Consider the following 15,871-nt stretch of genomic DNA (forward strand, 5'->3'; position numbering starts at 1 on the left):
GTGAAGCTGTCCGGCTATTCGTCACAGAGCTCTGTTCCTGCTGGACAAGCACGTGGGGAGGAGGTGGACGGTGATGATGGTGATTGTATGCTGGTTGGATCGCTGCACTCGTTGAAGCGTGACGCCGTTGAAGAGGACGCGCGACTGCCGTGGTAGCCGTCGGTGGCCATGGTGGCGTGAATGGGCATAGACGCACCCTCGACGTCGATGCGACGCTGTTGGCGACTGGGATTGCCTCCGAGCATAGCAGCCAAACGGGACGCCCGCCGCCACCCGATGGGATCATCGGAGCAGCTCAAGGGACGAGCCACCAAGCGAGCGTGTTGAAGAGGAGGAAGAAATGGAGACCAGGGTCGTGATGCTATGAGTCCATGCCGACGGGAATGCTTGGTATAATGCTGTGTGAGTCTGTAGCTAGGGACGAGCTGAGCCAGTGGCAATCAAGGGGAGTGACACGATGATGATGAGGAAGTCGATGATTGGCAGGCACCGTCGATCCTTGTTCCGATTCATCGACAAAAGCTCTGTCCGCCGCCCGCGCCACTTGAGTGTGTGCTAAGCGACGATTGCTTAGTCAGCCCAACACATCGCACCGGCTATGGTCCGGTGGAGCGCTCAGAGCGTCGCGGGGCAGCCTCGAGCGAGTTGATGGGTATCTAAAAAGATGTATTCGAAGAATCGATCAAACAACATGCATGAGGAACAACAAAGATGTAGCAGCCCCCTTTTCGCCGCTTAAATACCAATGCTACCCACAAAAATCACCGGCCTGTGGTCGCTCCTGCCCTCCAAGGCCCTCATCTCTCCATCATCCAAGCTCTTGTACAGCAAGCACTCCACCTCGCCGCGTCTCGGCCCAATGATCTCCAGCTCGGACTTGACCTTAGCTTCCGATGCACCGACGCCTCCCCGGTTCGACGAGGTCAAGGAAGCGAAGGCGGCAGCAGCTCCCTGCGCCGTGAGGATGGTGGGAATGTGTGTTGCCCACCACGACGAGAGACGGCGTGCCCCTCCTCCACCTCCGGGAGGGGAGGGGCTGCGGTTGACATTGCCACTGAATGCGCGTCGGGCTGCATAGTCGGCAGAGGGGGAGCGACGTGATCCGATCGCGCTGTCCCTCGTCGTGGCTCGGGTGGAAGGCCTACTATCTCTTCCTGCTCCTCCTCCCCGTGGGCTTTCCGAGCCGCCATCAGGAGTGCCTGGCCGGCTGGAGAGGCGCAACATCGACATGCGCGGTGAGTTGGTACCGCTGCGTCTCCCGTTCTGTCCGTCGCCGAGACCAGAGATGTCGTGATCGGCAGAGAAGGTGCGACGGGGCCTCATCCATGGCTTCACTGCTGCGCTCGCACTCGTGGGGCTGTCCCGAGGTGAAACATTGGCGGGGGAGGCGGTGCGAGAGGGAGCATCGGCGGATGCCGATGAGGGGCCTTCCATCGAGCCACGACGTCGCCAAGACGATGTGTTCGACGATGCCGCTGCTCCTACAGCCGGAGCCGTGGTGGGCATGGCGCTCCCTCGACCGGTACTGCCGTTGACTGGATGGGAGAACGTTTGCGACCTGCTCGGCGTGACACTACGCTTCTCACCAACAGCTGCAGGCGCGCTCCCCGTTCCACCATGTACGGTGCTGACCAGAACGCCACCCGCGCCACGGAGAGCACTGCCTAGACTCTTCCCCAACTTAGCACCAGCTCCATCCATCACGACCTCTCGAGCCTGTTGCTCGCCACGCTCTCCAATAGTAGCCAGAGTAGGGCCTACGACCTTTGGCTTGACGTTCGTCCGCCACAGGATTCGGTCCGTCCAGCTTGGCACTCGCTGCTTTGCGCTCGTATCGTACGGCTGCGACTCGCTCGCTGCGGCGGGCGTCTTCTCCTTCGTACCGGCAGCGGCTGTGGCAACGCCTATCTTCCCACTCGACTCGCTGCGCTTGAAAACGCCCTCCAGATCTCCTGCAGCACTACTTCGCCTGCGTCGCTTGGGAATGGCCTGCCCATTCTTGCTAGGACTCGTCTTGGGCGAGGTGATCCCGCCGGCGCCAGTGCCGACCATGTCATCGTGCGTGATGGGCGGCGTGACGGGAGGTGCCCCGCCAACATCGATGGTGCTCTCGCTGTCCACTCCGGCAGTCGTTTCGGCACCGCCACCAAAGAAGTCGAGCGACCCTTGCGAGTCGCGCCGTACTAGACCATTGACTCCATCCGGGCTCAAGATCGGAGCGGACGAGGCTGCCGTCTGAGACATTTGGCGCTGTAGCTGGCTGGAGCCAGCAACGGTAGGATCAGACTTCTTCGAAGGGGATGTCTGTGTTGACTGAATCGGCGTTGGTAGAGCGGCGGCCGGAGCAGGCCCTGAGGCTTGTCTCGACTTGTGCACATTGCTCGCACTGCTCACAGATCGAGTCGACGTAGGCGTGATCGGGCTACTAGTCGCACTAGTCGCACTAGTCGAACGCGTCGGCATCGCTGCCGCAACATCCTTGCTCTTGCGCTTACTAGCCTTGCTGGACTTCTCCTGCCCCTCATTCGCTCCGGTCGCTGTGCGCACAAAGTCCATGAAGCGCCACTTGGCCTTGATAGCCGCTCCATGGGAAAAGATCTGGGCGCCCGACGCGGCCGTCGTATTGCTTGAGACAACAGGGTCGATGGGGCTGGACACGTCTGAAGGGCCAGAGTGTTCACTCTCTGACGGTGGGCCGGTGAAGCCCGACGAGCCTACCGAGCCGCCCCAGGGTCCAATCGAAGATGTCGAGCTTGCATCATCATCGTCGTCCGTCTCATCTTCCCCGTCTTGCAAGCTGATCATCGAGGCGCGCTTCGTGGCTCCACTCCTGTTGGTATCCATCGTCTCGTCCGCATCTGCTGCCGTCGCCCTGGTCTCGTCTGGGTCCTCGTCCGTCTCGTTGCCAGCAAACGTAGCAGCCACGGCTGAAGAGGCCGTATGTCCTCGACGACGTAGGATTCGGCGGACCGTCCTGTCCCGCTTGGGCTTCTTGAGCGTTTTGAGTACATCATACTTGTACGTAGGCGGGAACGAGATATCGTGCTCTCGAAAGTTCTGAAACTCCCTCCCTTCTTTCATGACCTTGCGAAGCTGGTCGAACTCGAGAGCTTGATCGTATCGCTTATTCATGATGAGCCAATCAGCATGCTGTCGCGTAATGTCTACTCGGAAGTTGAGGTCCCCGCACCAGAATGAGTGGTCGTACATCCCCGTTACATCTGCAAGCTTGTTCGTCGGATCCTCCGTGGGCAAAAAGGTATCAAGGCGGAGCTCCTTCTTGATCTTTGCGATATTATCCAAGCGCGTTTGAATTTTGCCCTCGTGTGCTGCCAGGTGAGAGTTGACGAAGAGCATGCGTGTCTGGCCCAGCTTGACACTGATGCCTACGGCGCCTTTGTTGCCAACTCGGCCAGCGAGGAGGCCGCTCTTGACGTGGGCACGATCGAAACCTCGCACACGGTCCCGGCAGCCGCGCCAGCAGTAGACAGCCATGTAGATCATGGCACAGCGCTCCTTGACGAGCAGCTCGTAGGCGCCGAGGGAGAGAGGCGTGCCGTCGATCTCGTCTGATTGGCCGGGAATTTTGATCTGCAGGCCCTGCCGAGCAAGATTCGAAGAAGGAGTTGGCTTCTGGAGTGGCAGAGTAGGAGGAGGCGATAGAGGCGTTGTTGGACTCGCACCGTAGTCACGTACGACGGGCAGGGAGGGAACTGTGAGGGGAGGTGGACTCGACTGTGCCTCCCCGCCAAGCAAGCCAGTGCTAGCCGTGCGCCCAAAGGAGGGCAACGCGGGGATGTTGAGCGATGCAGAGACGGCACTGCCTCGCCTGGCGTTTGCCAGCGTCGTAGGCTTAGGCGGCGAGCTCCCCATGACCGGACTGGTCGATCTGCTTGCTCCTACAGACGAGCTCGCTTCACGCGAGCTCGGGCACGGGCTAGGAGCACGCGAAGGATTCCTCGATCCCTCCTGACTTGGACCGATGTGGCCAGAGACGAGGGCTTCCGTCGTAGCTGCCAGGCCCTTGGTTGCCTTGCTCTGCGCTGCTGGGCCTCGACACAGCCAGTCCTCACACATGTCACTCCACCCTTTGCCGCCAAAGACTCTGCCACCGCCATGAGTAGCAGGCGCACCCGCAGGCACATTTCCGCCCGGGCCTGCGGTTGGAGGAGGAGATCCAAAGGGAAAGCCGTCGCTACCGCCTGCTGGTGTATCGGCTCCTGTCCCAAATCCAGCGGGAGTCTGAGGGACAGCAGCTCCATTGTGTCCCTCGCCGCTCTTCTCCTTGGACTTGCTCAGATGTGTTGCTTTGCTCTTGCTTCGCGTCAGGTCGCTGAGCTCACCAGCCACACCAATGCCAGTTGCAATGCGTTTTCCATCGCCCCATGGGCACTCCTGTCCAGCTACGACGAGGAGGTGATACGGATGGCCGTCGTCGTGCGGGAGAGGGGGAATGCGCTCGTGACGCGGTGTACCTTCCTGCCCGGGTATGCCCTTTCCTCGGGTGTTCGACGACCGCCGCCGGGCTCCCTCTTCGTCCACCCCTTCGTTCCAAGCCACACCCTCTGCATCGTCCAGATCCCAGTCTTCCTCTGGCGGGACGTATCCTCCGACTCTACCTAGCAGCACCTCGAGATCTCCCTTGGGCAGCGATGCTCCGCCCATGTTCCAAGTGATGATCTTGACCTTAATCGCGGGCCTCTGCAACCGAGGAGGAGGCAGCGTCCTGGTGGTGAATGGCTCCTCATGAGACGCCGGCCCATCGATTAGACTGAATGCTACCTTGGGAGGCTGGAGCGATGGGTGTGCTCGCTCATGGTATGAAGGTGCTACGGGGAATGCGGCGCCGAGCGAAAGTGTCCCCGTATCTATCTCTCCTACTGCATTTGCTGTCGACAAGTCAGCAGAGGCTTTGCGGTGTGACTGAAGAAGGCGCGGCTTTGTCAGGGGTCGATGGAAGGGATGGCGAAAGTGGTGATGTTGCTCTGGCGAGGGTACAGGCTTGCCCGACCCTGAAGACGACGGACGTGGGGTGACTGGAGTCTCAACGATTGTCGCTTTTGTGGGCGTTGCTGATCCTGAATTGTCGACTACGGCAATCGAGTTCATCGCTCGCGGCGTAGCGGATGCTGAGGCGGGCGAGACTGCAAAGGCATTGTGGGAAGCGGCTACATCGAGGGGTGCGAGTTGCCGAGAAGGCCGATGAGCTGGGCTATTCGTGAGTGAAGGAGGCCCTGTCTGCTCATGGGGCTCTTCTGGCACAGTCTCCGAGGCTAAAGGTGTCTGGCTCGAGGCGGTCTTAAGTCGAGGCTGATATGCTAGCGTCTGGGCTGGAATAGGGGGAGCCTCGTTCTTGTCTCCAGGCTTTTTGCGGAATAGTTCCTTGGTCTTCTCGCTGAAGGTCCTCCTGCGTGGACGGTGTGCAGCATCGTTGGTGGGAGCGACTCCGTCGCTCTTGTCTGAGGCAGTCGTTCCCAATGGCGGACGAGTGCCACTACCTTCACGTGGATGTGCTGAACTCATCGTTGACTACGCCAGGCCAAAAAGATGGGGACGATGTACTGCTATCTGATCATGGAAAGGTTGAGGTAAGAGCCGCCATCGAGATGGAATGCGCGCTGATGGTAGTGGTGATCGAAGGGTGAATAAAGCTAGTAGTGAGGAGCTGATGAGGGGTTCACGAGGGGCTCACGACGAGGGCCGGGCGCGGAGTTGGAATCGAGGGTGAAGGTCGACTGTCGACGTCGACTGGACGAGGCGCCCAAACGCCGGCAGCGCCGGCAGCGAACGCAGCAACAGGAGCATCAAGGGTTCACGAAACAATGGTGAAGTCAGAGGGAAGCCATGATCGACAGCACTAGATTTGACAGCGACTGAGCTACGACCTCCCTTGTGCATGCCTTTTCAGGCTCTTGGCCATGCATCCATGAGCGCATACAGGCAGTGACTGGCAGCTTGGCAGGCCTGATGAGCAGCAGCTGCCGCGTGGGCGCCCGCTTCTACTTCCGCCCTGAGCGAGACGCGCGACTCGAGGGACCTTTGACTTTGTCTCTCCACCATCCATCATTTCCCACTCGCTCTCCATCACCCGTGACTGATGGATGAGCAGGGGCATGGAGGATTCGGGCAGCACAATGCTGGGCATTTTGCCCGGCCTTCATCGTCGTCATCATCAACAACACCACTCGCCTCTCGCGGCGCCCGGGGAGGATCCGGAGGATTCCGTGGAGCAGCAAGAGGTGCAGCTTCTGCGCCGGACGGGACATCATCATCGACAAGAGGATTCAGAGGCAGGGGAGCGCCGAGGGCAAGGCCATTCGCCAACAAGAGCGTCACATTCAATGCCTCTCCTGCCAGCGACTCAGCAGCATCAGCATCACAAGAGCAATCGATACCCACAGAGACTGCATTTCGCGTCGAAGGCGATGGTCAGCGGGCATCCTCGTCTGCCTTCGGCTCGCCCGTAGGCTCCATGTCTCCCTTCGCACCATCCTCCTTCACACCATTTGGTGCACCTTCACAATCATCCGAGCCGGCTCAGTCTCAAGAACAGCCACGGCCGGCGGCGCCAAAGCTGGCCCCGCCGACAGCCGCAGGTCCCCCCTCCGGCTCGACCACGCCTGCACACCACCTCAGCAGCGATGAAGGTTCCTCCTCAACAGACGAAGAGGAGAGAAGGAAGCGTTTTGCAACTACGCCCAAGAACAATCGTTTCCTCGAGATGAAGAAGCAGCGCCCAGCTCTGCGCGAGAAATACATCCAGCAGGGCATTCTCCCCGACCCTCTGAAGCCTCAGCAGCTCTCCGACGCTGCCAACTTCAGAGGGAGTTGCATGGATATGTGCCCCGAGTTCGAGCGAGAAGAAAGAGAATTTCAGGGCGAGGGTGATGAGCTAGAGGTATACCCCGGTTCTACCAAGCTCGACCCAGCCATCGCTGTCAAAATCTACCGTCGCCCAGCTGCGGGCAGAGAATTACCACTGCCAGAAGACGTACGACCGCCGGAGGTGCTTGAAAAGACTCTCGACTACCTCCTGTACAAGGTCGTCCCCCCTCAACCCGATTCGGACCGCCTTGCGAATGTGCAAGGATTCGTCTGGAACCGTACACGCGCCATCCGCCAAGACTTCATCGTGCAGGGTGAAGCAAGCCCGCTCACCATCCAATGCCACGAACGTATTGCTCGCTGGCACATTCTCAGCCTGCATTGGAGGGGTGGCTCGGTCGATGGGCAAGGACAACTACGCGACTCATGGCCGGCAGACCGAGATCCATGGAGCCAACAGCAAGAGTTGGAGCAGCTCGCAAAGACGCTGACCAGCTTGTGCGAGTTCTACGACGATCTTCGTCTCACCTCAGGCCAAGAGGCACCATCACCGCACGAAGCCGAGTTCCGGGCGTACCACCTCATCCTGAATATCTTCGATCCAGAAGTCCTACGCGTCGTAGAGCTGCTTCCCGAGGCGGTATTCGATGCTCCCATTCTGCAGTCTGCAATCAAATTTCGAGCCTACGCACAGCGCTCCAACCGTGGTGGATCGGGCAGGGCCAACCAGCTGAACACGGATGCGCCTATGAACCTCTTCTCGCGCTTCTTTGCAGAGATCAAATTAGAGCAGGTGCCCTACTTGTTGGCTTGCATGCTCGAAAATCAATTTGGGCCGGTCAGGGAGGGGGCGCTGAAGGCTTTGAGCTCCAACTACAACAAGGCACATCGTGGCCCGACGCTCACTTTCGTTCAAAGAGCGCTAGGTGCAGACTCGCCGGAGGAAGTGGCCAAGTGGGCTGAGATATGCGATATTGAGGTGCTGCCTGCCGCGCCTGGAGAGGGCGGTGGGGCGGCGCTGAAGCTGCACAAGCAGAAGATCATCGACTTCGCAAAGGTCGACCTGGGGTCATTCTCCCTCACGCTCGTCGAGGCGAAGAGGGGGAGAAGGACCTGCCAGCAGATTGTTGATGGGGATCAGGCAGCGGCGATGACCTCGACGAGCTCGTTCGCTCCTTCTCAGCCGGCGCAGACCGCAGCCAGGTCGACACTCGGATCCACCGGGAGTGCGGCCTTCGACAGCTTCGATTCAATCGCCACTGCAAAGCTCTCGCCCTTTGCTCCCTCTTTCCGACCTAAGGAGCCTGCTGCTCAGCCCGCATTCGCTCGAGAGCCGTCAGCGAAAACAGCAGCTTTCAGCTTACCTGCGACGAGTGCCGCGCCCTCCTCAGCTGCTTTTGACGCGCCAGCGCCAGCGCCAGCGACTGGAGGGTTCAGCTTCTCCAGACCATCGACCTCAGCTACACCCGCAGCCGGGACGTCGGCAGGAGGGCCTAGCGCCTTCGCCTCAAGCTCAGCATGGACGTCCGCACCTCAGCAGTCGCAGCCGAAGGCCCTCTCACAACCTACCCACGGCGCCAAGCCGTCAACTCCATCTTCTGACGGCGCAGCACATTCGTCTTTCATGGACGTCAAGCCGCCCGCGCCCGTACCACGCGCGCCCGCAGCAAAATGCCCGCCGCGTCCTCCACCTGTCTCGACGAGTGAAGCCAGCTCAGCCCTGCAGCAACGCTTGATTGACGAGGTCGTCTCTCAGCAGTCGCGCATGATTGCCGAGCAGGCCCTCGCAGCAGAGGTCAAGCGCCGCCGCACCTTTGCGAGAAATGAAGCCCTCGATACCCTGGCGCAGCGCCTCCTCACAAGATTAGTCGGCGAAGGCGGCGACGAGAGTCGGGAGGAGTCTACCCCAGCGAAGCTCGCGGCAGACCTAGCCCGTGAGGCCTTTTCGCAAGAGTGGAGTCGGAGATCGACTTTACGTTCCAGACTGGACCGGTGGGTCGCGCGCTGGGAGATGAAGCGCGAGGAGCAGCGACAGAGGGAGCGATTCGAGTACGTGAGGCAACGCGTGAGAGAAAGAGGCTTGATTGCGTCTTCGTCCGAGAAGGAAGCAGGGAGCAGTAGTTGGGGGAAGAGGGGAGGAATGCGCTCTGTCATGGGTGCAGCGGACGCCAGCATGAGCATCGACTCCACCAACAGCACATACTCTTCATCGGCTGCATCCAACTCGCTGCGACGGTCATTGATTACTTCTCTTCCCATCACTCGGGCAGGCTCGAAGCGCCCGCTCGATGAGGACGACGAGGATGTCACGATGTCCGACGTGCAGCAGGATGCGCAGCTGCGCGCGTCTTTCCGCCGTTTCACTTCGCAACGTCATCATCTCTGGGCGGAGGGCACTTTCTTCCTTTCCATCGCCACGCACATTGCCGATCTCGCGGCGCGATGGCGTCCTGCAGCGATGGCGGATTGGAGCTTCACGCTCGTCTCATCTTCTTCGGATGGGGAGGAGAGCGGGGCAGAGCAGTGGCTCAAACACAAGTTTGGGTTCGTGGATGGAACGAGGGAGAAAGAGTTGCCCGTGGGAAAGGAGCTGAGCGTTAGGGGCGAGATGCTTGAGCTAGATCATGACGATGAGGAAGAGGGTGAGGACGATGTGATGGCAAATCGCTGCAGTCCTTCGACCGGGCTGGTCATCTACCCACTTCCCCCTGCCTTAGCGAACAGGAAGGCTCTCTCAACAGATGGGATGGACCAGGCATGGGATCTAGAAGCTCATCGGCTCCAGCGCCTATCCTCCAGCGCCTCTAATGGACCCCTGACAGGCAATCACTTCGCCCCTTACCTCCTGGTCGTCGACTGGGGAGCCGCTGCCGACAGGCGCAAGACGCTCTCCCGGCTGGGCCTCACGAAGACCACGGAGCCCTGGAAGGCAATCGAGGTCGTCTCTCTCGGCGGACTCACGCAGGCGGGCCAAGACGACATCGACTCCGTCTTCGCGCGCAGCGTCGTGCGATTCGTCAGGGACTTCCCGCTTCTTCGCTATCCGCTGGGCACGGCTGTCGGCGCGGGGCAGACGGTCACGACGCTCGACGAGCTGGTGGCGACCATTCAGCGGCCGTGGGACGAGGCGCTCGTGGGAGTGCAGGCTTTGCTTGCTCGCTTGCCTGCCCAGCACGCGTCGACGAAGGCCATTCGAGGAGGCCTTGTGCGTGCAGCGATCGAAGCCGTTACGACTCTGCTGGCCATGGCCAATCACGGAATCACTGCGCTCCTCAATAACGCCGAGACGCTCATTGAGGAGGAGGATGAGTCCACATCCGGCGCTCTCATGCTTCCAAGACTCGACGTGGAGAGCTTCCTAGCTCGCCTTCCTCGAGGAAACACGGTGAATGAAGCCCTGGCTCGATTGGGTCGCGAGCTTGTCAAAGACTTGCTTGACCGGGATGATCACGTAGGGCACGAGGCAGACGAGGATGGCGATGAGACGATGCGCAGCCAGGCAGGCCCCTCAGGTGGGCTACTCATGGCCCAAGCGCTCCTCTCTCAACCCTCCTCCTCCTCCTTTCCCCTCACCACCTTCCTTTCTTCTCTCGCCGCTTCAAGGCTGGACTTGCTCGCTAATCACTTCTTCCTCTGCGTGCGAGAAGACGACGATGAGGATGAAGGGCGTAGTAGCAAAGCTCGCGTCGAGATTGAGGCGCAGCGTATGGCCGATTGGGGGAAGCGGGCAGTGCAGCTATTGGATGGAAGGATGAGGGAGGCGCTTGCGGAGGCTGCGGCTCAGGAGAGCAGAGATCGTCCTGCTACATCGGATGCGAAGCAGGTAAAGAAACTCAAGCCGGAGTCGCCTCGACGAGAGGAGCGAAGGGAGGGGCGAAGGGATGACTTTGCGCCCAGCGGCGATGTTGCGAAGCTGCGACATTTGATCGCCAGCGCCAACTCACTCCTGTCTCCGGGCTCGCCATCAGCTTCAGCAGCTGAGGTGTGACGAAGGCCCGCAGTCGCTCAATGTAAATCAATCTCATGTCATTCACCGCCCCAGTCGAGTGTCGACACCTTTCCCGCGTTGCACTCACTCATCACCCCTGATCCTCTCAAAGTTCCCCCTCGCAGCCCTCAATGCCTCACCCTCCGCCTCCAACTCCTTCAGTCTACCAATACTGCGCTCTTGAACCTCCTTGGGCATCTTCTCAAACTCCTCCTTACGCTCCTGCACACCACGCTCCTTCTTGCATGCCTGATCGTTGAGTTGCAACTTCTTGTCCAGCTTGGCGAGCTCCTTGCCCACATCGATCACACCTCGGGCGACAATGTGCGCATTTGCTGAGGCGGAGAGAGTTGTGACAACACAGCCTGCCGGGATGTCCTTCGAGCTAGCAGGGACGACGTTTACGCTCTTGCAGCCCTTGACGAGGGTCACGATGACGTCCTTTTGAGACTCGAAGAGTTGCGCGATGCGCGAGTCAGAGGAGGTGACCTCAATGAAGGCTTGGATGTTGGACTGGATGCCATAATCCGCGGCCAAGCTCCTCACACCACGCACAGCCGCAAAGATCTGCTCGAAGTCCTCTTCAGCTTGTGCATCCTTACGCTCAGCCATCTCCTCCGGGTAAGAGGCGAGACAGATTGTCTCGCTCTTCTCGCTCGGACGACGGGGCAAGCGCTGCCAGAGCTCTTCGGTGACGTAGGGCATGTAAGGGTGTAGCATCTTGAGTCCCTCGTCCAGGCAGGTGAAGAGGGTGGCTTGAGCCGAGGCACGAGCAGCAGGGTCAGAGGTGGTGGGATCGGTGATGGGCTTGATGGCCTCGATGTACACATCGCAGAGCTCGTACAACCAGAAGTTGTACGCCGCAGCCGTCGCGGCCATGAAGTTTCGCTGCGACATGCCGTTGTTGATCGTGGTGGCGGCAGCGTCGAGCTTGTGAAGAATCCACTTCTCGACCAGGCTCTCTTTGCCACTAGGAGTGCGCTCGGCAGGGGGTTGGAAGCCGCCTTCCAGCTTGGCGAGGGCGAAGCGGGTCGCGTTCCAGAGCTTATTGCAGAACTTGCGATAGCCTTCCACGCGCATGATGTCAAGGTTGATGTCGCGGCCTGCGGAAGTGTAGGCGCACAGGGCGAAACGAAGGGCGTCGGAACCACACTGCGGGATTCCCTTCGGGTAGTCCTTCTTCTGTGAGGCGGCGGCACGTTGTACTTCCGCCTGGCCGAGGTTGCCCTCGAGCAGCTTGGCGTGGAGGTTGTCGAGAGTGATACCGCTGATGACGTCAAGCGGGTCAACAACATTGCCAAGCGACTTGCTCATCTTGCGTCCATGCGCATCGCGGACCATCGCATGGCAGAAGACCTCCTTAAAGGGGATGGACCCGGTGAGGTGCACGCCAAGCATGACCATACGCGCCACCCAGAAGAAGAGGATGTCCCACCCAGTCTCGAGCATCGAGTTCGGGTAGTAGTACTCGAGATCCTTGGTCTTCTCCGGCCAGCCCATGATGCTGAATGGCCAAAGACCGGAGGAGAACCAGGTGTCCAGCACATCCTCGTCCTGCTCGAGCTTGTAGGGCTTGTCACCCGCAATGGCCTTTGCTCGCTCGTGCGCCTGAGCCTCAGTGCGGCCCACGACCCAGTTCTTGAGCGCGGCAGGATCGTCCTTGTCCTGCTCTACGCCTTCGACGTTGACGAAGTAAGCGGGGATGCGGTGTCCCCACCAGAGTTGACGCGAAATGCACCAGTCCTGGATGATTTCCATCCACTTCTGGAACTCGCGCTCGCTCTGGCTAGGGACAATGACCATACCTTGCTCCCTGACGGCCTTGACCGCTCCGTCAGCCAGAGGGCGCGAAGAGACCCACCATTGCGGCTTGATCAGCGGCTCAACGACATCGCCCGATCGCGAGCAGATGGGGATCGTCATCTCGTTGTCCTTTGTCTCGACGTACAACCCCTCCTTCTTCAGCGCCTCGATGACAGCACGACGAGCGCTGAAACGCTTCTGGCCGGCGAAGGGCCCCGCCTCCTCGTTCAGCGTGCCGTCATCATTGAGGATATTGATGAACTCGAGATTGTGCCTCTTGCCAACCTCGTAATCGTTGGGGTCGTGGGCGGGAGTGATCTTGACGGCACCGGTTCCAAACTCCATATCGACGGCCACGTCGTCGCAAACGATTGGCATCTTGCGGTTGGGCAGGAAGGGGTGCTCGGCGTACTTGCCGTGGAGGTGAGTGTAGCGGGGGTCCTTCGGGTGGACGGCAATGGCCGTGTCTCCGAGCATGGTCTCGGGACGGGTGGTAGCGATGGTGATCTTCTCGTCTGAGCCAGCGATCTTGTAAGAGAAGGAGACGATGACACCGAATTCAATCTTTTCCTTGTCGTCGTAGCCGGGGACGTTCATGAGCGTGCGGCCCTTGAGCCTGGCGCGGGGACGAGGCGATGTAGTATCAGTACGAATGTACAGGTAGTTATGCTGCTCGTCGCCGTACTCACTCCTTTTGGTCTACTTCAAGGTTGGAGAGCGTCGTGTTGAGCCTGCAGCACCAGTTGACCAGCCTATTAGCTCGGTAGATGATTCCATCCTCGTAGAGCTTGCAGAAGTTCTCGGTGACGGCGGTATATCTCGCCTCATCCATCGTAAACGCCTCTCTAGTAAAGTCGTAGGATGCTCCCAGTCTCCTCATCTGATTGGCAATGCGCGCCTGATAGTCGTCCTTCCACTCGAAGACCTTTTCAACGAATTTTTCTCTCCCGTAGTCGTAGCGCGTCTTGCCCTCCAGCTTAGCCAGTCGCTTCTCCACAACAGCCTGCGTCGCAATACCAGCGTGGTCGTATCCCGGGACGAATAGTGTTCGATAGCCACGCATACGATGCCATCGGATGAGGGCATCCTGAATGGAGATGGTAAGGGCGTGACCGATGTGCAGCGAGCCAGTAACGTTCGGGGGAGGAGCAGGGATGACGAAGGTCTTCTCTGGGTCGTAAGGGTCTGCTTCGCTTGGCTCTGACGGGGTGAAGAAGCCAGCCTTCTCCCACCAGGCGAACCACGATTCTTCAACGTGGTCCGGGTTGTAGCCTGATTCCATGGGCGCCGAGAGATCTGCGGGCGCGGGGTAGCGAAGGATCGAGGCAAAGTCAGTTGGGAGTCAATGTAGCACAGAAATTCCGCCTCTCGGGCTCACCCTTCTTCTCTCCTGCGACCGTCTTGTTGACCCACTCGGGCTCCTCGACCTTTTCCTTCTTTGCCTTTTCCTTCTTTGGCGCTCCTTCAGCAGCGTTGCCCTTCCTCTCAGCGGCAACGGCCTGCTTTCCCGCCTTCTTGGCTGCAGCCTCAGCAAGCTTGAATGCCTTCTTGGCTGCCGACTTGGACATCATGGTACCATCAGGGCCAGGGACGAGGTCCTTCTCTGGCGGGTGGTAAGCCCCACCAATGTCGCGCTTGGGTTGCGGAGCTGAGGAGCCATCTGCCGGCGCCTGGGAGGACGACATGGCGGCGAATGCAATTGGGGCGATCGAAATGGGTCGAGGCCGAGGACGAAAGGTAGCAGTACGACGAAGCAAGGAGTACGTTGGTTGTAGTAGTAGTCTAGATCCAGGCATACAATGTGGCCTGGAGAAGTGAGATGCAAATTGGCTGAGAAGATCCAAGACGAACCAAGATTGACTCGGCGGACTGACGGCCAGACCGACGAGCGGACGGGCGACGACAAGCTTGACCTCGGAAGCCGCCGCGCGCGAAGCCATTCACTCGTTGCCGTCATCGCGGGCGAGGGCTCTTCGTGAGCTGAGGATCATCTATTGTTCTGAGTGATGAAAGCCTGCATTCTTCCACCCAATCCAGGCCACATACCCCTTGTCTAGCCCACAGCTCAGCTGCTCATTTGGTACAGCCCAGATCTCCCAATCACCTCCCCCATCCTGCAGCCACGTCTCGATGAAGGCCATGGTGGCCTCAGAAGAGCGCAGCTCGATGACGACCAGGACAAGCGTCTTGTCTGGCTCACTAAAGATGTTGAGCGTGTCAATGAGCGGCGAAAAGAGGGAAGGGCTGCGCACAGAGGTGTGGGAGGAGGTGTGAGAGAGGGTGTCGTGGCATGAGACTGAGACCAAGACGGACTCACTTGAAGACGCAGTCTACCGCCACGATGAGGTCTACCGATGATGGTGCGCTGCCCGAGGAAGACGCCGGGAATGTGTCCATCACTCTCTGCTTCATCGCCTCTATACCACCACCATAGCTACTGCCACTACGCAGCATCTCAGCGCAGTGCACCCAGTCGAGCTCAGCCACGCTTGCCCCCTCGTCTCCTGCTGCGAGCTGCGCCATATTCTTTCTCAGTAACGGCAGCATCGCTTCCTGATCTGTAGCGACCCAATTCACCCCTCGAACCACCCTTGAGAGTAAGGGAAGCATGACTGCGGGCAGCACTCCCGTCCCCGATCCAAGCTCGAGGATATTGGCGCCCGGCAAGGCATCAGCATGGAGGAGGGGGCGACGCTCCCCGAAAGGAGGTTTATGTAGCTGTCTCATGAGGCAGGCGGCCAGACGCACGCTCGACCGCCATACTACGCTCCCCGTATCCCCGCCCGTACTGCGCAGGGAGGTTGAGTCTTGGTACACGACGACCTCAACACGCGAGGACGACGTAAGGGATGGGTTGCTGCTTGTCTTGCCCTTACCCTTGCTGCGCTTCGAGATTGCTTTGCTGCCACCTCTGCTCGAGCTTGACTTGAGGTACGAGGCTTCTTGGTCTGCAACCACGGACTCTACCTCTGGCATCTCCTCATCCTCGAGATCAAAGCGGATGGAAAGCGCATCGTGGTGTGAGTCGACTTGACCTAGCCCTGTACGTCCTGCTGGGGCCGGATAGAGAGTGTAGAGGATGAAGACCTGCCGGTGAAGCCATGGTGAGCTGCTGTGCATACAAGGATCTGCGTCACAGCGCTGCGCCGGCCCACCTCTTCATCCGCGTCCGTGACCTTTCGGGCACCTGCGTCCAGGTTGAGCAGACTTGACGGCAGCTTCGGTGGCTTCTCCTCGCCATCATGGTCCATGCCA

The 15,871-nt window shown here is 59.7% G+C and overlaps 4 protein-coding genes across 4 annotated transcripts; 1 reads left to right on the forward strand and 3 right to left on the reverse strand.

The window, feature by feature from the left end:
- Window positions 1-735: 735 nt before the first annotated feature.
- On the reverse strand, window positions 736-4,704 carry BDZ90DRAFT_213821 (DNase I-like protein; the record flags this gene model as incomplete). Its single annotated transcript, XM_025504179.1, has 7 exons — window positions 736-876; window positions 1,020-1,141; window positions 1,281-1,329; window positions 1,708-1,920; window positions 2,659-3,569; window positions 3,921-4,499; window positions 4,563-4,704. Coding segments are annotated over 7 exons (2,157 nt in total), but the record flags the coding sequence as incomplete, so codon positions are not given.
- Window positions 4,705-6,051: 1,347 nt separating this feature from the next.
- On the forward strand, window positions 6,052-10,861 carry BDZ90DRAFT_230299 (hypothetical protein). The gene has a single exon (XM_025505420.1). It carries the CDS (start codon window positions 6,473-6,475, stop codon window positions 10,811-10,813), a length of 4,341 nt encoding a protein of 1,446 aa, XP_025364037.1. The 5' UTR covers window positions 6,052-6,472; the 3' UTR covers window positions 10,814-10,861.
- Window positions 10,862-10,897: 36 nt separating this feature from the next.
- Window positions 10,898-14,301, reverse strand: BDZ90DRAFT_245281 (putative VAS1-valyl-tRNA synthetase; the record flags this gene model as incomplete). Its single annotated transcript, XM_025507498.1, has 3 exons — window positions 10,898-13,232; window positions 13,306-13,912; window positions 13,995-14,301. 3 exons carry the CDS (start codon window positions 14,299-14,301, stop codon window positions 10,898-10,900), a joined length of 3,249 nt encoding a protein of 1,082 aa, XP_025364038.1.
- Window positions 14,302-14,607: 306 nt separating this feature from the next.
- BDZ90DRAFT_277705 (hypothetical protein) lies at window positions 14,608-15,868 on the reverse strand (the record flags this gene model as incomplete). The annotated part of the gene is made up of 3 exons (XM_025509030.1): window positions 14,608-14,860; window positions 14,934-15,703; window positions 15,772-15,868. Coding segments are annotated over 3 exons (1,120 nt in total), but the record flags the coding sequence as incomplete, so codon positions are not given.
- Window positions 15,869-15,871: the final 3 nt, after the last annotated feature.

The sequence above is a fragment of the Jaminaea rosea genome (assembly GCF_003144245.1).
Source record: "Jaminaea rosea strain MCA 5214 unplaced genomic scaffold BDZ90scaffold_2, whole genome shotgun sequence".
Classification (NCBI taxonomy): Eukaryota; Fungi; Basidiomycota; class Exobasidiomycetes; order Microstromatales; genus Jaminaea; species Jaminaea rosea.

Excerpts from the sequence above, each read along its gene's own strand:
- BDZ90DRAFT_230299 (XM_025505420.1), top strand. The coding sequence starts at position 6,473 with ATGTCTCCCTTCGCACCATCCTCCTTCACACCATTTGGTGCACCTTCA.